This window comes from Petromyzon marinus, chromosome 59, assembly GCF_048934315.1.
Source record: "Petromyzon marinus isolate PM22_M1 ecotype Great Lakes invasive population chromosome 59, UKy_Petmar_22M1.pri1.0, whole genome shotgun sequence".
Classification (NCBI taxonomy): Eukaryota; Metazoa; Chordata; class Hyperoartia; order Petromyzontiformes; family Petromyzontidae; genus Petromyzon; species Petromyzon marinus.
The window spans coordinates 7,886,028-7,908,167 of NC_133725.1; the positions used below are offsets into that span (position 1 = coordinate 7,886,028).

The window sequence follows — 22,140 nt, forward strand, 5'->3', positions numbered from 1 at the left end:
CACCCAGCGTGGCTCCCCACCCAGAGTGGCTCCCCACCCAGAGTGGCTCCCCACCCAGCGTGGCCCCCCACCCAGCGTGGATCCCCACCCAGCGTGGCTCCCCACCCAGCGTGGCTCCCCACCCAGCGAGGCTCCCCACCCAGCATGGCTCCCCACCCAGCATGGCTCCCCACCCAGCATGGCTCCCCACCCAGCGCGGCTCCCCACCCAGCGAGGCTCCCCACCCAGCATGGCTCCCCACCCAGCGTGGCTCCCCACCCAGAGTGGCTCCCCACCCAGCGTGGCTCCCCACCCAGAGTGGCTCCCCACCCAGAGTGGCTCCCCACCCAGCGTGGCCCCCCACCCAGCGTGGCTCCCCACCCAACGAGGCTCCCCACCCAGCGTGGCACGGTACCTCGCGCAGCGCGTCGGTCTCCGAGAGCCTCTGGCACACGAGCGCCGTGCCGGCGCTCTCGGGAGCAAGCAGGTCCAGCGCGGCCATCTTGCCCAGGCTCCTCAGCATGGCCGACACCGGCATCTCCTTCAGCAGCACCATCCACACCTGGCATGGACCCCCCACCACCCCAGCACCGTGAACAGAACCCAACACACGAATCTGGCCCCGTGTGCGTACGTTCAACACGTGAAGATAACCACCGCCCGATACGCCGGGGCGTCTCGGAGCACTTCACAACGCAATAGGCGCCTCAACGCATCTGAAACACGGGGCGCCCAATCACCTGCCCACCCACACACACACACACCTAATCAACAGCCCACCCACCCGCAACACCCTCATGTCCGCCCACTTGACCGCCCACCCACTCATCCAGCCACCGACCAACCCAAAGCCGACCCAACTCACCCCGCCGCCCACCCAACCATCCGCCCGGCCCGCCCGCCCACACACCCACCCAACCACCGGTCCACCTGCCCACCCACGCACACACGCACACACGCACACACACACACACACACCCACCAACCCAACAACCAGCCCGCCGAACCGCCCCGCCCGGGCGCGTGCCTCGCTCGCTTCGCCCACCCAACACAGCGCGCCCGCACCGCCCACCTGCGGCGACTTGAGATGCTGGGTAAGCAGATGCTGCCACACCAGGCCGTGCTCGGCCACCAGCGCCTCCACCTCCCCGCAGTCGCTGGCCCTGCGCACGCGCTCCACGGCCCTCAGGTAGCGCAGCATCGCGCGCAGCTCCTCGTCTCCGTGGCCGGGTGCCCGCGCTCCGTCTCCTTCCACCGCCGTCGGGCCCAAGCTGTCGCTCGGCCTCTCCTCGCCGCGCTCCTCCTCCTGCTCCTCCTCCTCCCGCTGCCGCCGCTGGGCGCGAGCGCCGCTTCCGCCTCCGCCGCCTCCGCCGCCTCCGCCGCCTCCGCCGCCGCCCGCGACTTTCTCCCAGCCGTCGTCGACCCCCGGGGGCGAACGGTCGCTGTTCGCGCTGGCGACGTGCGCGTAGGCCTCCCTGGTCGCCTTCCAGCCGCGCGTGACGTACTTCGCCACCAGCTGCACGGCTAAGGGCGTGGGAGGGAGGGTGCGAGCGTGCAAAACGTTGGGGACGACCGGGGCACATTTGGCGTCGGCGCCGCGATTGTTTTGACAGTCGTGGGGGGGGGCGAGGGGGAGGGGGGGAGGGGGGGGGGTGGTGACGTTGCTGCTGCTGCTCTTGCGCGAAATCCCAATCGAGTATCGTGCCCGTTACCTTGCATTGCGTTTTCTCAGCTACGGGAGGAAACCGGAGGACCCGGAGGAAGCCCACGCAGAAAGGGCGGGAGAGAACACACGGAACTCCACGCCAGGAAGGCGCCCGAGTCGGGGATCGAACCCAGGCGCTGTTTACCGCGGGGGGGGAAAAAAAATCGTTCCCGCGCCGGGCCGCCGCCCCCGCCGCCGCCCTCGCGGCGACGGCCGTGGCGGCGGAACGGCAGACCGCAGCTGGAGCCTCACCGGGCGTGGACGGCTTGATGTGCGCCAGACGCAGCAGGTCACGGTGCGCGTAGCCGCAGCGCGACCGGCACGCGGTGACGGCGCCGACGAGCGAGCGGCCCGTCTGGCCGTGGTACCAGCGGGACACGGCGCGGCGCTGGGCGCGGCCCCAGCGGCCCGCGGCACCACCGCCTCCGCCGCCGCCGCCGCCTCCACCGGCTGCCCGACCTGAGCCACGCAATCACCGAGTCACCGCCGAGGAACCTATGGCCCGGCAGATATTATCCGGCCCACACGGCCTTCATCCAGCAGTGGATCGCCAAAGGCCTGAAAAAGCATTATTTGAAGGTAAAGGTTCAGCCCTGCAATCGCTCACTCACGCCACTGCTGGTGACAGGGACTCCATTGGATGGAGATCCGGACAGCCTTATAGAAGGTGTTTGCCCGACTTTTTCACGTTGCTCAGATGTACGTACGTAGGACGTAGCCAACCGCGCTAATCGTAGGAGCGGGGGAAGGACAACAGTTTAAAAGAAATCAGTTTTCAATTTGCATGACTTGGGAAAAGATACTACACAATCTCTACCCCACCACCACATGCTTTACCCCACCGACTGAGCCGAAGATTTAAGAAACTTGCAACATTCTTTCAACTGGTTGGCGAGGCAGCAGAGAGACGTCTCGCCCTAGTCGACGAGTAGGCCGAGCACCTCTAGAGCCTCCTCGAGGGGAGGACCTTCCACCACCAGCAGAGGCACGAGCGACCAATGGCAAGGGCTGTACCTTTACCCACTGGGCCCCCCTTGCGGACACCCTGAACACTACATAACTTCCTTCAACACTCAACTCTGGCCACCTTGTCAACGTTCAACAACAACAACAACAACAAGAGCCCCCCCCCCACCCCGCCGCCGCCCCCCCACCTTTGGCAATCTCGTCGCGGCACTTCACGAACAAGAAGAGCTGTGCCGGGGTGCGGCACACGTCCGGCAAAGCCGCAAACGCCGCCCGCCGGGTCCTCTTCGCGGGTCCCGGCTCCCGGTCCTCCCGGTCCTCCCGGGTCCGCTCTCCGGCAGCGCCAGCTCCCCCGTCTCCCGGCCCCGGGGTTGCCTCCTCCGCGCCGGCGTTCAGCGCCGGCAGGTCCGCCGGATTTGCCGCGACGGTCTCTTCGGCGCTGTCGCGGCCGGCGCAGGAGGAACAGACGGCGAGGGCGAGCGCGGCGGCATCGGCGTTGACCGGGGGCCCGGCGGCGGTTGCCGAGACGATCTCCCGGACGGCCGCCTCGCCCTGCCCGCTCTCGATGAGGTGCCACAGCAGAGCCTGCGCCAGCGACCGCCGGCAGAAATGGGGACAGCGGAAGTTATCCCCGGGCCACGGGTTTCGCTCGTAATTGTGATACAGGGACTCCTCTACTTATGGACATTCGACTTACGAACTTTCAGAGACACGAACAAACCTGGTCCGTATGTCCAGCTGCCTGTTCGGAGCGAGAGTCGTAAGTTCAGCCGCCGCACAATAGATGGTGTTGGCATCTACATCTGTAGAACGTGAAGAACCAGTGGCATCTACATCTACAGAACGTGAAGAACCAGTGGCATCTACATCTACAGAACGTGAAGAACCAGTGGCATCTACATCTACAGAACGTGAAGAACCAGTGGCATCTACATCTACAGAACGTGAAGAACCAGTGGCATCCACATCTGTAGAACGTGAAGAACCATTGGCATCTACATCTACAGAACGTGAAGAACCAGTGGCATCCACATCTGCAGAACGTGAAGAACCAGTGGCATCTACGTCTACAGGAGATTATACAACTTTTAAAGCCATTCCCCGTGTTTAGTGTACATGCCGTACAACACGTTTGGAATCGACAGAAGTTGGACTTAACAAATCGACTTACGAACAGATCTCTGGAACCTAACTCGTTTGTGTTGTGCCTTGCAAGAGAGCACTAGGCCTAGGTGCTCTTCATGCACGAGACGCACCTGTCATCAAATGAAGACGATGATTTGGGGAACTGCCTGGCAAGGGGATGTCTTTTTCAGTCACCTTTCGCACACTCCTTCTAGGGTGGCAACGTTGATTGCACCTGGGTTTACACGCCCACCATTGTTGACCAAACTGAAGTGGTTGACGGAAGGGCCCCTTATTGTTAAAATCGAACTAAAGGACATTACCGTCCACCTCATCAACGTCCATGCACCAATCGATGATGCAGAAACACTTTTTTTTTTCTTTCTACGCATCGCAGAGGCACCTCGCGAACATTCCAAATGACGTGTGCGTGATTTCAGGGGGCGACTATAATTGCACACCGGATGTCCTCGACCGCACTGGCACTGAACAACGCAAAAGCGACGTCTTGAATGCCCTGCAAGATCTGCGTCGCAAATATGCCCTGATCGGTGTGTGGCGGACACAACATCCTCGGCAGCAAGGCTTTACCTTCACGAGAGTCCAAGCTGACAGCACAGTGTCGCAATCAAGGATTTACCGTTTTTGCATCTCAAAAAACCTTGAAAATAGCGCAGTTTCGTCCAGTATTCAGGCTGCACCGCTGGGAGATCATCAATTCAAGGAGTCCCACGGAGATCAGCATACTGGCATTTTAATAACGCCCTTTTTGGAAGATGCCATCTTCGGCAAATCGCTTCGAGATATTCTGGGAGGAGTGGCAAGGAAAAATAAACATTTGTAATAACCTCGGCCAATGGTGGAATATAGGGAAGATACACGTAAAAAAAAACTGTGCTAGTCGTATGCCTGGGGAAGTACCCACCTAATGTACCAGGACATTCCCCGAGCAGGGCAACAGGAAGTGATGGAATGACGGGAGGATTGATGGAATGACGGGAGAATGTTATCGGTATTTTGTTGGCACTCCCTGCGGGAGGACTACAAAGCAGTTCTAGATGAAGCAGCGGAGACTTACATGATGCCTCAGTCTTGAAGGGGAGCCGTGCTTACACTGCTTCCAAAAAAAGATGACCTTAGACACCTGAAAAACTGGCGTCCGGTCTCAGTGTTGTGCACAGATTATAAGATTCTAGCTAAGGCTGTGTCTGCGAGGCTTAAAAGGGTGTTGGCTCAGGTTATTACACTGTTCCAGGGAGGACCATTCACGATGGGATTGTCTGAGTCAGAGAACTCATCACTGTCTGAACATTTGGACTCTCTGCTCGCTTTACTCTCCCTTGATCTAGAGAAAGCTTTTGACAGGGTCTGACCGCGGTTCTTTGCTTGGCACTCTAAAAGCTTTTGGATTTGGAGCAAACGTCACGCAATTAATCCACTTGCTTTATAACATGGCCCAGTGTCTAGTCAAAGTTAACGGTGCACGAACCGCTCCAATAGACTTCAGAAGAGGAATCTGACAAGGCTGCCCTACGTCAGGGCAGCTCTCCATCTATTACAATAAAGACTCGTCGGCTTAACTCTTAAAGAGCCCAAAATGAAAGTGACTCTTGCAGAATATGCTGACGTCTTTCTCCTCTTCTTACAAAGCCTTTGACGATATTGAACGGCTATGCGATTGCCATGGAGGTATATTGTCTTGCGACCTCCTCCAGGATGAATTGTGAGAAATGCAGCGGGCTAATCGTGTGGGGAAGTGGGACGAGGCCCCATTTTCCCCCCGAGTTGGCCAACGCCATCGAATGGAGCAAGGGATGCCTTCGACATCTTGGCGTGCTCCTGGGGCCTGGAGAGAGACCACTCGAGAGAAACTGGGATCTTTTGGAAGGGTGTGGAAACGACTGGAACCTTGGGGGGGGGGGGGGGGCGCCTACGTAAAACCCTCACATTCAGAGGCAAAAAAACCCTGGCAGTGAACCAGTTTGCTTGCGTTCGCATTGTGGCACCGCTTTTGTTCCCTCACTCCGCCCGCTCACTTGATCGCCAAGCTTCAGAGGACGACAGCGAATGTCTTTTGCCACTGCGGGGAGGCGGGCAAGGTCTAACGTGCGTACGGAGTCAACTGTCCACCTTCTGCTTGCAAGCCGTGCAATGGTTTATGTACGCAGCCCCACCACCCAAGTAGTATTTCACAGAACCTCTTTTTCTAAGTAATCTGGGGGCGGGGGGGGGGCTGCAGTGCAGCAAACAACTCGTCAATATGAAACATTACGGGTGTGCCGCTCGCTAAAGTGGATTCCCCATTTCTAGAAACCAGGGATTTCCTCGTCACTACCCGGGTGAATAAACCCCAGTCAGCATCGGACCGTGCTCTCGAACCGCTGTTGCGGAATCCTTATATGCGACTTTCCTCCCTTGTGGGCTTAGCTATAGAGAAGCGATACGGTCGATGCGCGTCTCACCAGGATAGGCGATCTGGTGGAACCAGGCAAGCACGGTCAGTGGCTTCTCCCGACTGAGATGGCTGCAATGACGGGACTGCATTCAATAATGATTGAAACAGATGCCCATCAGCATGTACATTGTAAAAGCCTAGGCTCGCTTTTTAAGCTCCTACGCAATATCTTACTGAAATGTAAACTTTTACTGGTAGGGACATCTGGTTACACCAGCCCACAGGGGATTAATGTGTCCGTCCGTCATGCATCCAAAAATGGGAGGGGTGGGGCTGGGTGGAGAGGAGAGGGTGGGGAGGGGCTGGGTGGGAAGGGAGGGGCTGGGTGGGGAGGGGAGGGTGGGGAGGGGCTGGGTAGGGAGGGTGGGGCTGGGTGGGGAGGGGAGGGTGGGGAGGGGCTGGGTGGGGAGGGTGGGGAGGGGCTGGGTGGCAAAGGTGGGGCTGGGTGGGGGGTGGGAGGGGTGGGGCTGGGTGGGGAGGGGCTGGTCACCCCGTGGTGCCCTTATAAAACTCAACGTTTAACCTACTCACGCCGGCTTGTGCCCGTCCTCACAGTCGGGCATACTTACGGAATACACCACGTGGTGGTGCCGCCGCTGTTGACCCTGGCCATTGACCGAGCAACCCAACGTTCCTACCAGCTCCCTCCGCAGGAGAATGTGTTCTGCCCTAACGATTATTATTATCGGACATAAGGGGAATAAAGACACCATAGGTATAGAGGGCTTGGTGAACGTCGTCACAAACAATGCGAAATCGGTGATCTATAGGGCAGCCACTGTCGCATAACCAATGCCCTGGTTTCTGCCAGAATTTGGCTGGGACGTCGGTGTGCGAAGTTGATGAGGCGGTGTCGCATCCTTTTTGACACGTTGGGCTCCACAGGATGCTCTGTGCAATGTGACTGACGGAGGGAATCTCGTAATGAGTTTTTGAAGGTGATTTTTTGTGTTTGTGTCTGTGAACACAGTAGCACACAATGGGACTTATGTTACATTGGAAAAGGTGTAAATGTTATATTTTTTGTGTAAAAAAGGCCCATAAAAGACGAAAAAAAATGTACACAAAAACGACATGATGAACAAAGCGAAGTGCCGAATAACCAATCCAGATTTGAAGTTTTCGTGACTGCAGGGATCCGTACTCTTTGGTTCTTTCGGTAAAGTCACGTGGGTAGAACAATAAAAAATAACATAAATCACAATTCATGATTTAATTTATTTCATTTTTATACCTACGTGACTTTGCCGAAACAACCGAGCAACTTTTCCCTTCTTCTGATCGTAATAAAAAAGGAAGGAGGGAGGGAAGGAGGTCAAAGACCCCTCCCGCTGCACATGCACAATCGGCTGGTGGATGAGAGGCCTCCCCACGCCGTGCTCATTGCCCCACAGGCACGTCACCTGAGCGTGCTCCTTAGATGGCGGGTCCACGCGCACACGGTAAACGCCGCCCTCCGAGCCGAAGCAGAGGAAGCGGCGCAGGCGAGTGAGGTCGCTCACTCCCCAGCTCACGGGGCAGGAAGAACGTGCGGGATCCATGCGGCTGCCTGCTGAGAAGTGGGCGGGGGGCGGATGGAGGAAATTGCGCTTTATTAACAGCCCAAAATCAAAGGGCAGCCCATGACCAAATTAGCCGGCAATGCACACAATCTCGTCAGATCTCGGAAGCTGAGCAGGCGTGTGCCTGCTTAGTACGTGGATGAAAGGCTGCCTGGGAATATCGTGTGATGTAGTCTTGGCCTGCAAGGTGGCCAGGAGATAGCAGGGCAGAAAGGGACGACATTTATATCCATCTGTGTGGATGTTCATTCAAGTTTTTGCCCCTGCTATGTGCGGGGGCTTTGTCCGCGCGCTCCCATTTCCTCAGACACGGAGCCAAGCTCTCATTCCATGGGATTGGAAGCACATCGCAATGTGGCAGCAGCCTTAGCGATGCTTTTTTTTTTCCCTGGACAAAGGGCATTATTCATTTCTGAGAGAAGCCACAAATTATGCCTCCTTTTTTTTATTTGAACGGATGCAAAAATGACACAACATTCACTCGTGAAAATCTCATTAAGGCATGGCTGTTTTTCAACACGGTTCCCCATCATTCTCTCATCGCCCGTGCCAATATGGAACCAGGCCCCCGCTTCTCGTGGCCATGGGGCGTGTAAATATTAAGCCGCAGGCGGTACGGAGTGAAGTCTCGCGCCATGTGAAGTGAAGTCATCGTATTAAAAGTCAGGAGCGTATAGAAATTAAGTTGCGGTTACCACACGGCCCAGCGGCTAGCGGGTTCAACACCCCTGGTTTATGCTCACAACAATGACCCTCGGCCGATCTACCAACCCTTGAAATTTTTCAAAGCGCTGAGTCGCAGGCATGTACAGTGAGCCACACACACCCGGCTCGTATGATTATATTAATATCTGCCGAGCCATTCACAATCCCAAGAGTGACCATAACGGACGTGAGAGCCTGGTTACTAGGGTTCAATCCCCAGCTATACCATGTGAGATATATCATAGCCTCAGGTACCTTTCCATAGACACACGATGGTGTGTTCCCAATGAGAGTTCCCAATGCACATGTTCTTAGTCCAATGACTTTATACCGACGGTAGAAAATAGAATGATTGGAGAAATATGTTTGAACAAAGGTACATATCCTATATCCCCCTGCAAGGGAATGGAAATGTCAAGTTACTCCACACAAACTGGACACACGTATGTAAGTATTTGGCTACTATACATTTCCACGAGATTAAGCAACTTCGTTGAGCTAACATTTGTGGCCAGGTCGCTTCTGAAAAGAAGAGCAACATAGCTCAGTGGGCCTTACCTGGTAAAATAAAATACAAATGTTGATAGTTCAGTTTACTTAAAGCAAGGCCGTAATTATAATATATTGGGGGGGGGACACATCCCCCACCAATATATTGAAATATGCGCAAAATGTCCCCCCCCCCAATATATTCCTATAAAAATATATATTGCTATGCTACGTAAATAAAAACAACAATTTGCTAAACCTTGGCCACAATATCTGGACTTGTCTTCATATAAATCAATGCATAGATTTCTGTTTATACGATTGTGGTTATGGTTGTACTTTATTAACTGCTAATCTCTGCCATTACATACAATGAAACAAGAAAAGGTAAAAAAGTAAAAACAGAGCAATGTAATACAATATACACTATTAGACATTATTGTAAACAATACATACAAAGTCCATCCCATGTGTAAGTGATTTTTTTTATATATTTTAGGCAGGAAATTAATTTTCAAATGTAGATTTTTGTTTTCTGGGTTGGGACCCCCAGACACCCTGGAAGATTTGGGTACCCCCCAATGTTGACTCCATGGCTACAGCCTTGACTGAAAGTGCCAACTGATTTCAATACTTTATGGCCAAATGCTTGACTGCACTGTAGAAGTGAATGCACGCCAGATTTAAGAATACACGGATCTGTGTGTGGAAGAGTAGGCCAAACACCCTCTCTAGAAGGGCTCTAACGGAGACCCTTCTGTCTAGCAGTGGCATGAAGGAGACGTCACAAGGCTGCGCGTTTTCCTGCGTGTCAATGAAAACACCACCGGTGACGAATACCCAAACCGGTCCCGGACCTCCCTGAGGTCGACTCAGCCTCAAATGAGTACCCGGTGCGGTGTGTAGTAAACATCGCCGCTGGGGAGACAAAGGCGGCCGGGCGTGGTGCTGGCCACCCAACCCCCTCGTGTGCCGTGCCGCCCTTCATGGGTGCTGCTCGCTGACAGCGCTTGCCCCAACAGTCTGTTTCGAGGCTTAACGGGGAATCGTTTGTCCCTTGAGTCCGTACGGAATGGCCAGGGGGCGACACACCAGTGGCGCTGGTGGCGTGTGGACGGCGAAGTGGTCAGGGCGGATGTGCGACGGTCGGATGCGTTGCGTGGTTGTTATCCACGGGGTGAACCGCGTGGGGGTTTGGTGTATATCCGCTTGGGAGTGCTCAACGTTCAACAATATCAGGGGTGGGGAACGTCCGGCCATCATTTGGGTCTGGGCCCTGCCAAGGCAACCGCAGGCGGGACTCGAAATTCAATAAATCTAGGTAGAGCAAACCTGGAAAAGCAGTTGCGAGTAGCTGCAACATCGTCAATAGCGGCAAACATTGCCAGACGCCTCGCCAAAGAGGAGCAGTTCCAGCCCATCGCATTAGGGGTGAGTTCATTAAATGTTTGACCAAATATAACGGGTTAATTTAAGTTGATCATTTTGTATGGCCCGCGAATGATGTTATAAAGGGGCCGTCCATAAATGACGTCACGCACCTGGGGGGGGGGGAGGGGTCAGACATTTGTGACGATGTGTGACGAGGGGGGGGGGGTTTGAGAAATGTGACGTCACATCAAAATGCGCAACTTTAAATAAATATAGACAACACGTTCTACTTAATTAAATAGACTTTTTAATAAATGTTTTCTCCTACATCATAGTGCAGCGTCACATTAAACACGCACTACAATGACAATAGTTTAAAGCGATTTCAAGCATGTTTTATTAAAAAAAATGGAAATATGGTTTTGGGGGGGGGGGAGGAAGGGGAAGAGCTTTGTGACGTCATATTTGAGGGGGGGGGGGGTCTGACTTTTTGTGACGCCGTGCGACGGGAGGGGGAGGTCAAAAATCGTCCAAAATCGCGTGACATCATTTATGGACGGCCCCAAATATCCAAATGGTCCTTGGCAGAAAAAAGGTTCCCCACCCCGTGGTGGGGGGGGGGGGAGAAGGGAAGGTAAGTGGGGTGGCCACGATCGCTGTAAACCAACCCGATGGGTCATAGGCGGAGTTTGCGATAATTGGGGGGGGGGGGGAGAGGGGCTCGCTTTGTCACTCACGTTTGGACATCGCGGGTGCATTCTAATTAAAATGAAAAGATCCTTAATTGTAAACGAGTGAACATACTGAACACTGACCCTGGGCACGTCCACCACCAAAGACAAAGACCCCCCCCCACCCCCCCATAGCCTGTAACAGACTGTAGGGGCAAGTGCCGTTAGCTTGCAGCAGCAGCAACACCTATGAAGGCCGGCACGGCACGCGAGGGGGTTGGTGGCCAACACCACGCCCGGCCGCCTTTGTCTCCCCAGTGGCAAAGTTTACACATCGCACCAAGTACTCATTTGAGGCTGAGTCGACCTAGGGGAGGCCCAGGTCCGGTTCAGATAACCGTCACTGGTTTTGGCCGTGACCGGGAATCGAACCCGGGTCGCCAGGTTCATAGCGAAGCGTGCTAACAGCTGCACTACAACAACAACAACCGCCATTCGCCACTAAGTGGCGGTGACGTCACCACGACGCTTGTGCCAGGCCATGTGCACCTTGAGGCCACGTGAAGTGTCGAACGCCCGCTGGCAGGAGATCACGGGGCAGACCCAGGTGCCACGGGTCGACTGACTGAGATGACTGGCTGATGCACCACCTGTGCCCCCTACTGTGCCAACCTGCTGTGCTTTAGCCACCCGGCGCTCCGCTCGCTGTTGTGAGCGTCGCTCCTCTGCCCTCCGTTGTTGTTGGAGGGCGACTGCCTCCAACTGCCCAGTAGCGTCCTTCACGAGCCTCCTCCACAGAGGCGGATCTTGACACCGCTGGTACCAGTCATCGGCAAGTCCACTCAGCTCCACGTCCTCCTGTACCACATCACTCCATCTCTTCTCTAGCCCGTGCCGCGCCCGTTTAGCCCCCTCGATCCGGCTGAACAAAAGCTGTTAAGGCATGCGGTGGCTGGGCATGCGGGCTAAATAACCCAGCCAACGCAGCCTTGCCTCCCGGAGGAGCTCACCGATGGGACCTTGTCCACATCTTTCAAGGATTTGTGAGCACCTCACACAATCCAGCCTGGTGAAACCCAGGATGGATCGTAGGCAGGATAGCCTAAATGTTTCTAACCGGCGAAAATGTTCCATTAGGGGGGTCCACATTTTGCAAGCGTAGAGAAGGGAGGGAATGACCGTGGCTGAGAAGACCCGAAGCTTTGTGTGGAGCGACAGACCAGGTAGCTTCCACACAGTGTTACGCAACCGATGAAAAGATATTGCCGCTCGATTGATTCGGAGTGAGACCTCTGCTGTTAAACTGGAGCCGGTCATAAGCACACTGCCCAGTTATGGGAAACTCTCCACTCTCTCCACAACTGCCCTATCACCGATTGAGAGTTGTGGGGGTTGAGTGTCCGATGGTACAAAATACCCAGGCAGGTGCTTAGTTTTGGTGGGGCTGATGGTAAGGCCCCATCTCTTAATGGCACGCTCCAGTCTCAGCAGCAGCGTCTCCAACTCCTCCTCTGAATGAGCAGCTATTACCAAATCATCGGCATACATAACGTGGTTGAGCAATAGGGAGCCATCCCTTGACTGCACCCGGACATCGATGAGCCTCCCATTATATCTGTACCAAATGGAGATTCCCCCGGTACAGCTATTAAAGGCTTCACGAACTACGTGGTCAAAATAGATGTTAAATAATGTGGGAGCCAGAGGACATCTCTGTCGCACCCCAAGGTGTACAGGAAATGGCTCTGACTCCCGGCCACATAGTTTTACCCGGGCCCGCTCACCATCATGAAGGTCCTTAATGATCGTGAGCAGAGGGTCAGGGACTCCAAAAGCACGAAGAACAACCCAGAGCCCAGGCCTACTGATGGTATCATAGGCCTTGACCAGGTCAATAAAGCAGAGATGTAGGTCTTGGTGGAATTCCTTACACCTCTGCTGTAGCAGACGGACAGAAAATATGGCATCCGTGCAAGACCGCATTGGGGCTCCACAAGCCTCTCCTCGGCGTGCCTGGCAAGGCGATGTTGAATAATCCTTGCCAGGACCTTTCCCGGCACACTGAGGAGTGAGATGCCCCTGTAGTTGTTACAGTCTGTGCGGTCCCCCTTCTGAAAGCGGGGGACCACCAGGGCATCCTTCCAATCCTGCGGAACCCGTCCAGTGGTCCAGACTGTTGTTATGATGTCATATAGGGCAGTCTGTGCACAAACGCCACACTCCCTCTGCATTTCGCTTGGGAGATCATCTCTGCCCAGTGCCTTTCCTGGTCTCAGACTCCGGTTCGCTTTCAGTACTTCCTCAACAGATGGCACCTCAGCCAGCCACTCACAGGGGGTGACTTCTTCCAATATTTGAGCCACCGCAGCCTCAGCAGGGTCATCCCCACTTTGTGCCACGATGTTTTCATGCCTCAGGGATTTCCCCTCCTCCAGGACCTCACAGAAATGTTCAGCAAATCTGCAAACCTGTTCCTGGGGGTCGGAGATTGGATCACCGTTTTTTCCCCTAATGATGGTAATAGGTGTGGCGCTGCAGGTTACTTTTTGATGGAGTTAAATAGGCATTTGTGATCGTGGGCCACTGAGGCAGACTCCATCTCCTCAGCAACCCGCGACCACCACCCATCCTTTCAGCGCCTCACGGCTCTCCGAACCTCCGAGCGAAGGCTGCGGTAAGTCTCCTCATTCTCTGACTGGGATTCTGTAGCCGAGGACAGTGGGCCTGTCGCTTTTTCTCAACTATCCTGAACACATCCTCTGTCAGCCAGGGTCTCTGGGGAGGTCTGGACCGCGTACCCAAAGCAGCGATTGCAGCTGCTTGAGTCAGTCTTAAACCTCGCCCATTTACCCTCAACATCAGGAGGAGTGGGGGACGGTGCCAACCCCAGCCGCAAGCGATGATGAATTCTCCCTTGCAATTTTCATCAGCTAATTGAGACCAGGCCACTTTAGTTTGGAATGGGGTCCTGGGTGTGCACCCACCACCGGAGTGGAAGAATGGCAGGCGCATCTTACAGTTTTCAGTTTCATTTATTTGCTATAGCCCTGTGAGCCATTCGGCTCTTGAATCGGATGCAACCACAACAAAGAAAAAACTAAAACATGAACAAGAAAACATCTTAAAGTGACTATGGGCAAACATAAAAATCCAGGCAAAAACTGCAAAGTCTTCCAGAAAAAAACATAAACAAGATGGAGCAGTGGCAAGTGTGATACACAGTTAACCCGGCGATCTGATTTTGATTTCTGACCGCGGCCAACATTAGTAGAGAGTTGATGTATGAACAAGGTCTCGGATCTTCCCCCTCACTTCTACCACTGATCAGAGTTCAGAGAGTACAGAGAGCCATCAAGTATGGTCAAACAACTACCCCCCCCCCCCCCCCCCATGATTAACAGTGTGTAGAGGGGCTTCAACCAGCAGTAGATTAACACACGGGCTGTAAAACAACGGCGCTTCCCCGTGGGATGCTTCGCATCTCTTCAACCACCAATTACCAGGGGCGGGAATTTCACATTCCTATGGTGGAGACGAGTGAATCCATGTAAAGGGAAATGTTAACTACCACAATATGGTACTCACTATATCGACCGGAGAGTACGTTAGTGCATATATAACACAGGCGATGTATTGGTAGACGTGATACTTTATCATTTAATTAAAAGTCAGTTTACATGATAGCTGCACGACACAGCCTTTGAATGTTACTCAACGGAGGCCTAGTAACCTGTATACCCCGCTAATTCTAGACACTTCAAACAACGTGGCTAAACTCCAACATCACATTCCCGTTGTAATGATTTTAGCAATCCCACTAACCGCATGAAACAACGTAAATTACAACGCAAATTCGCGAATTGTAAATCCTCATTTGACCATCGCCGGTGCTGAGCCCGAGTCTACCAAGAAGCCTGCAACTAGGCCTCGAGACGGCAACCTCGACTTCAACGCAGAACACCGCACGCGAGAGAATGAGAGCGGCTCTGACGATGTTCAACTCGCTTCGTTTACTGCTTTTGTTGATGTTGTTGTTTACGAATCGCCGTCAAGAGGGCAGATCAGCTCCACGGTAGGTCCTGGTGTCAAGGACATGGGCTTGCATCCGCTGGTCCGTCACTATGTAGTCCAGCAGATGTTCTTGCTTGGACCCGGCATGCATCCATGATGTTGTGTGGATGCGCCGATGCCGGAACAGCGTGTTGGTAATTACAAGCCCATGAGCTGCACAAAAATCTAGCAGCCTCCTACCATTGTTATTGAGCTGATCTGGCCCATGCCCTTCAATCACTCCAGACCAGGTGCCAGCATCATGACCAACTCGGGCATTGAAGTCACCCAACAAGATGACTCTATCCCGAGGGGCCACTTTAGCCAGCACCTGTGACAGGAGGTCATAGAAGGCATCTGACTCATCGGCCTTGCCTGCATCCCTCCACGGATGTTCGTCTTCGGTGGGGGGCATAAGTAACCACATCCACCACTCCTCGCCTACGGTTGAACATCTCCTCTGTCAGCCACTAACACAACAACAACCGTCATTCGCCACTAAGTGGCGGTGACATCACCACGACGCTTGTGCCAGGCCATGTGCACCTTGAGGCCACGTGGAGTGTCGAACGCCCGCTGGCAGGAGATCACGGGGCAGACCCAGGTGCCACGGGTCGACTGACTGAGATGACTGGCTGATGCACCACCTGTGCCCCCTACTGTGCCAACCTGCTGTGCGTTAGCCACCCGGCGCTCCGCTCGTTGTTGTGAGCGTCGCTCCTCTGCCCTCCGTTGTTGTTGGAGGGCGACTACCTCCAACTGCCCAGTAGCGTCCTTCACGAGCCTCCTCCACAGAGGCCGATCTTGACACCGCTGGTACCAGTCATCGGCAAGTCCACTCAGCTCCACGTCCTCCTGTACCACATCACTCCATCTCCTCTCTAGCCCGTGCCGCGCCCGTTTAGCCCCCTCGATCCGGCTGAACAAAAGCTGTTTCGGCATGCGATGGCTGGGCATGCGGGCTACATGACCCAGCCATCACAGCCTTGCCCGCCAGAGGAGCTCACCGATGGGACCTTGCCCAGATCTTTCAAGTATTTGTGAGCTCCTCACACAATCCAGTCTGGTTAAACCCAGGATGGATTGTAGGCAGGCCAGCCTAAATGTTTCTAACCGGCGAAGATGTTCCATTAAGGGGGTCCACGTTTCACAAGCGTAGAGAAGGGAGGGAATGACTATGGCCGAGAAGACCTGAAGCAAAGTGCGGAGCGACAGACCAGGTAGCTTCCACACAGCGTTACGCAACCGATGAAAAGATATTGCCACTCGACTGATTCGGAGTGAGACCTCTGCTGTTAAACTGGAGCCAGTCATAAGCACACTGCCCAGGTATGGGAAACTCTTCACTCTCTCCACAACTGCCCCATCACCGATTGGGAGTTGTGGGGGTGGAGTGTCCGATGGTACAAAATACCCAGGCAGGTGCTTAGTTTTGGTGGAGCTGATGGTAAGGCCCCATCTCTTAGTGCAGTGGTTCTTAACCTTGTTGGAGGTACCGAACCCCACCAGTTTCATATGCGCATTCACCGAACCCCTCTTTAGTGAAAAATAAAATGTGATTTTTTTCAAATTCAAGACATAGATATGTTTTTTACTGGTACACAAAATGAGCCGTGCATGAACATTACCTTGTTCAAAGAATAAAACCAACACAATGCATAAACTCACAACAAATTACATACCTAAAAATCAATGTGACTTCTGCTGTTGCCTTTGAGAGATCAGTTCAGATATGCGTGGCTTCACCTTGGCAAGTGCCACTCTCATGTCATTTTCACAGCAAAGTCTGTTCCTTTTCTTCGTTTTTATGTCCAGCATCCTCGAAAAGGATTGCTCACAAAGATATGTTGTAACAAATGGTATAAAAAAATCCAGGGCTTTCTTAGCAATAACTGGATACTTGTTCATTTGTCGACACCAAAACGTTGAGAGCGTTGTTGTTCTGAAGAGTTGCTGTTGAACCTGGCTCTGCTGAATTTCAATGATTTCGTCGAGGAATTCATCATTGACATCTGCTGTTTCAACAGCAAACGTGAACGGCTGTCTCACCCATGCTGGATATGACTCTCTTGTAGGGAAATATCCGTCGAGAGACTTTGCAAGCTCATCTAAGTGCGTGGCAATTGTTTGCTTCAGTTCCGTGGATACAGAAATATCTCCGATTCCAGACACATCTTCGATCTTACTTGCACAGTCGTCCAGAAGCGGGAAGTTTGCGAAGTTATTGTTCTCTGTTCGTCATTTCCATAACGGTAGCTTTTTTTGAAAAGCCTTCAGGTGTTCTTCCGCTTCCATGATATTGACTCCACCACCCTGCATCTGCTGATTGAGATGATTGAGAGCTGCGAATATATCAGCCATGTATGCTAAAATGAGAATGAACTCAGGATTTTTGAAGCAATCTGCATGGCAGTGTTGGTGCTCTTGCAAAAACAGGGCTAATTCCACACGCATGGCAAAAACACGATTCAGCACCTGTCCCCGGGATAACCACCGAATATTAGAATGGAGCAGAAGTACCTCAAATTCAGAGCCCATTTCTTTACACAGCTCACTGAAGATGCGGTGCCTCAGAGCACTTTTTCGCACATAGTTCACACATTCCACAACAGTTTTTAATACTTCTGCCATTTTTGGAGGTAAGGTTTTTGTTGCCAACGCATGCCTGTGCAGAATACAATGCGTCACAATGATGTGTGGTGCATCGGCCTTTACTAGCGCACCAAAACCAAACTTTCTTCCCAGCATGACTGGAGCTCCGGCCGTACAAACTGCAGAAACCATATTCCATGAAAGATTGTTGTCTCTGAAGAAGTCATCCACAAGCTTCTTCACATCGGCTGCCTTCGTTGTTGTAAGAGGCTTACAAAATAAAAACTCTTCTTTTATCATGTCGTCTTTCACATAGCGTACAAAAACAGCAAGCTGGCTTAGATCAGAAACGTCTGTGGTTTCGTCGAGTTGAAGGCTGAATTTTGCCGGGCTTGAAATCAGATCCGCGACTACTTGAGCCAAGATGTCTTTACTCATGTCTTCTATTCTTTCACTGACGGTGTCATTTGAAAGGGGAATTTGGGATAATTTACCTTCGGCCGCTGTTCCGAGTATCAGATTCGCCATCTTTAATGCAGCTGGTTTCACAAGTGTTTCACCAATGGTGTGTGGCTTGCCCTGCTTTGCGATCAGGTAAGCAACTTCGTACGATGCTGTCAGGATCGGTTTGTTAACAGGTACAAATCCAAGAGCAGGCAGAGTGGCCCTTTCATCGAATCTGGCTCTCTTCACCCTGAATTCAGCAAGTGTTGTGTTCTTGTATTCCCCGTCTTCATGCAGCTTCAAGAAGTGTTCCTTTAGTTTTGCCGGTGCAAGACTAGAGTTGCTCAACTTGGCGTTGCAAATCATGCAGATAGGACGCTCACTCCCATCACGTTCCGTGATACATGATAATCCATGTTGTACATATTCTTCCGACCACTTTCTTCTTTTGCCCGACATAGTTAGTATGGATAAAATATTAAAGAAATCACACGACGTACGACAACAACAGTCACACGTTGACTACTGAGTACGCACTAAATTCCCCGCAGCGCTGATTGGCCAAGCAGTGTAGCATGATCATCTGCAGCCAGTGATGGCCAAGCGGGCCGTGTGTGTCATCACAAATTTACACAATAATTCAAGTGTGTCCGGACCTCCGTGGCGGGGGCTCTGCCGAACCCCTGAGATCGACTCACCGAACCCCTGGGGTTCGATCGAACCCAGGTTAAGAACCACTGTCTTAGTGGCACGCTCCAGTCTCAGCAGCAGCGTCTCCAACTCCTCCACACACACATACTAACACACTCACACTAACACACAAAGACACACTAACACACAAACACACACTAACACATACACACTAACACACACACACACTAACACAGACACACTAACACACAAAAGACAAAGATACCCCGCATAGCCTGTAACACAGACTGTTGGGGCAAGTGCTGTTAGCGAGCAGCAGCAGCACCTATGAAGGCCGGCACGGCATACAAAGGGGGGGGGGGGTGGCCAGGACCACGCCCGGCCGCCTTTGTCTCCCCTAGTGGCGATGTTTACGCATGTCGCCAGGTATTCATTTGAGGCTGAGTCGACCTAGGTGTTGGCCGTGAGCGGGAATCGAACCCGGGTCATAGCCGGGTTCGTAGCGCAGCGAAGCGCTAACCGCTGCACCACCGCTCCCCACCACCACCACCATCATCATCACCAACCCGCACTGACCAGGGTGGTGAAGTATGGTCAAACAACCCCCCCCCCCCCATATGGATCCGTACCGCTTGAAGAATCCCCCTCGTTATCCAGCAGAATGCTGTTAAATTATCTCATTTATATATGTTGTTATCGCAAAATATATAAAAACGGGATGGTAGTGGAGGGGGTGTGTTGGTGATTGGTGAACGCATCTGTGCGGATATTCGAGACGTTGTTGTGATGTTGTTGTTGTGATGTTGTTGTTTCGATTTAAAGCTTTCGTGACTGCAATGATTCATCTTCTTTGGTTCTTTCGGTAAAGTCACGTAGAATGAGAATAAAATAATAAATTGATAAAATAAAATAACACAATATTCTCACGACGTTTCGGCCACAACACACAAGCTTAAAAGTCGTGATCTGAACGTGGCTCTTTCACTCCAGCGCTGTCCTACCAGACAGTCTCGTCCCTTCACCTGATGAAGGCCGCTTGTGTTGTGGCCGAAACGTCGTGAGAATATTGTTGCTGTTCACAAAGTAAACTTAATGTGGTCACCAATAAGCGCATCGCCCTAACGGGTCTTGGGGTATCATTGCATGCACACTGTACGCGTGTGTATTTTGATATAATCATTATAAAACTGTACGGTATATGAACGAGTAAAACAATAACGTCTCGGGTCAGAAGCACAACAGCAGCAGTAACAACATTAAACAAGCGACGATAATAATCATTATAAAATAAAATAAAAAACAATTTAATAACATTAAACTCACCGGAGCCAGGATTCGAACCGCGCTCAGCCGCTAACGACGGGGAGTGACTCGGGCGACGCGCGGACCAATCAGGGGGGGAGGCGTTGCATGCGCTCAGACCAATGAGCGTGAGCCTTGTTGAGAATAGCGACGCCTTCTTCCGATGGCTCGAGCTCTTAGTTTTTTTATGACGTAGGCTTCTCTTCCAATTCCGGAAGACCTCTTCCCATTCCGGAAGATAAATCTACCCATTCCAGAAGGCGACTTACTATTTAAGCTAAGCTAGCTAAGGATGCTAGGTTTAGTAATATATGCTATGTATGTGGCTATTGCTAACTTTCAATCACATTTCCAATGATCACTGTTACGTTTTTTTTAATAGCATTATTTTAGTGATTTCTAAAAAAAAAAGGTTCAGTTAAGCCGTATTTGTTATGTTTGCAGTTTAGAGTTATTGTGGAGCCACCGCAGCTTGAGCAGCTCGGCCAGCCCTACCCTCTCCTTGCACCCCCCTCCCCCCCCCCACGAACGCACGCCCCACTCAACACTCACATGCACCCCCGTAGGGTCTCGAGGAGGGATCACGTGGTACGATGGGGTTTCACCCGAGGGCCCCACTAGCAGGGACGTTCCACGGTTTCCCCGGACCAGGAAATTGGCTGAGCCCCCCCAGACCGGATTACACAGCGCCCCCCCCCCCAAAAAAAAGGGGGCATAGAGCTTTACAGGCCGGCCGCGATGAAGCATACACAACACGGGGGGATGGGACCCCAAGGCCAGCACCTAGCGGCAGGGTAAACAGTGGGGTGGGAGGGAAAAGCCCCTAGGCAGATAAGAGTTGATTTAAGTGGGAGGGGGCGAGGGGATTATCGGTGAGTCAACGGCGAGGAACGCAGGCACAGAGACAATGGGAAGGGGGGGGGTGACGCGACCCCCCCCCCCCCAATGGCCAGAGCGCTCAAAACGGCCGCAAAGAGCATTCGATTGGATGCGCAGGATGACGTCATATGACCCGGGGGTTAACGGGCTTTGGGAACATAAGGGAGGAAGGCGGGAAAATTGGATCAGAGTTCTTCTGGAGCGGCGGGAGAGACCAGCCGGCCTCAGCGTCCGGGCGCCGCCTGCAGGGTGGAGCTGGAAACAATCGGCCAGGCAAAGTCTCCCAAGGCGAGCATCTTCCCCAGCCCCCATCGGGCAGCTGAAGAGGTGAGCGGGTACGGAAAAGGGGGGGCCAATTCAGTCAGCTCGAGCTTGGGGGATAGACGCACTCTGCGACGGCCAGGTGATAGGAGGTTAGGCGCTGTGCGAACGGTGCTGGCTGGAGGGGGCCATAAACGGGGGTCCCCTATTCGCTCCGGGAAATAAATCTTAGCACAGACTGACGTTGTGACGCGTGGTGCATGTGTGCGTGTGAAGAGCGGTGGGACAGCGATCGGCGTACGACGGTGTGTGGGTGACTGTCAATCAGTGTGGGTGTGACGCGCGCGCGCATATTAAAATATCAACGGTGGCCGGCGCCGGCGCGTGTCTGTGCGTGCACCACAGTGGTAATGGTGAGACACGTGAGTGTCACTAGTGTCTGTGCACACCGCAGTGTTAACGGTGAGACACACGTGAGAGTGTCACGTGTGTCTGTGTGTGCACCACAGTGTTAACGGTGAGACACACGCGAGTGTGTCACGTGTGTCTGTGTGTGCACCACAGTGTTAACGGTGAGACACGCTCTAGTGTCACGTGTGTCTGTGTGTGCACCACAGTGTTAACGGTGAGACACACGTGAGTGTGTCACTAGTGTCTGTGCGTGCACCACAGTGTTAACGGTGAGACACACGTGAGTGTGTCACTAGTGTCTATGTGTGCATTGCCGTGTTAACGGTGAGACACACGTGAGTGTCACGTGTGTCTGTGCGTGCACCACAGTGTTAATGGTGAGACACACGTGAGTGTCACGTGTGTCTGTGTGTGCACCACAGTGTTAACGGTGAGACACACGTGTCACTAGTGTGTCTGTGCGTGCACCGCAGTGGTAACGGTGAGACACACGTGAGTGTCACGTGTGTCTGTGTGTGCACC

At 53.1% G+C, this 22,140-nt stretch overlaps 1 protein-coding gene across 2 annotated transcripts in view; it reads right to left on the reverse strand.

The window, feature by feature from the left end:
- Positions 1-20,999, reverse strand: part of RO60 (Ro60, Y RNA binding protein) — a 46,536-nt gene extending 25,537 nt beyond the window's left edge. The window contains exons 1-6 of one of the 2 annotated variants that reach the window (XM_076053065.1): positions 20,089-20,999; positions 7,634-7,779; positions 2,839-3,235; positions 1,937-2,143; positions 1,052-1,503; positions 395-541 (exon numbers count right to left, since the gene is read on the reverse strand). In XM_076053065.1, the coding sequence (XP_075909180.1) occupies positions 395-541; positions 1,052-1,503; positions 1,937-2,143; positions 2,839-3,235; positions 7,634-7,771 (1,341 nt within the window). In that variant the 5' untranslated portion in view covers positions 7,772-7,779; positions 20,089-20,999. Of the gene's footprint in view, positions 1-394; positions 542-1,051; positions 1,504-1,936; positions 2,144-2,838; positions 3,236-7,633; positions 7,783-20,088 lie in introns of both variants that reach the window. The other variant, XM_032976341.2, reaches the window with a different exon arrangement.
- Between the last annotated feature and the right edge of the window lie 1,141 nt (positions 21,000-22,140).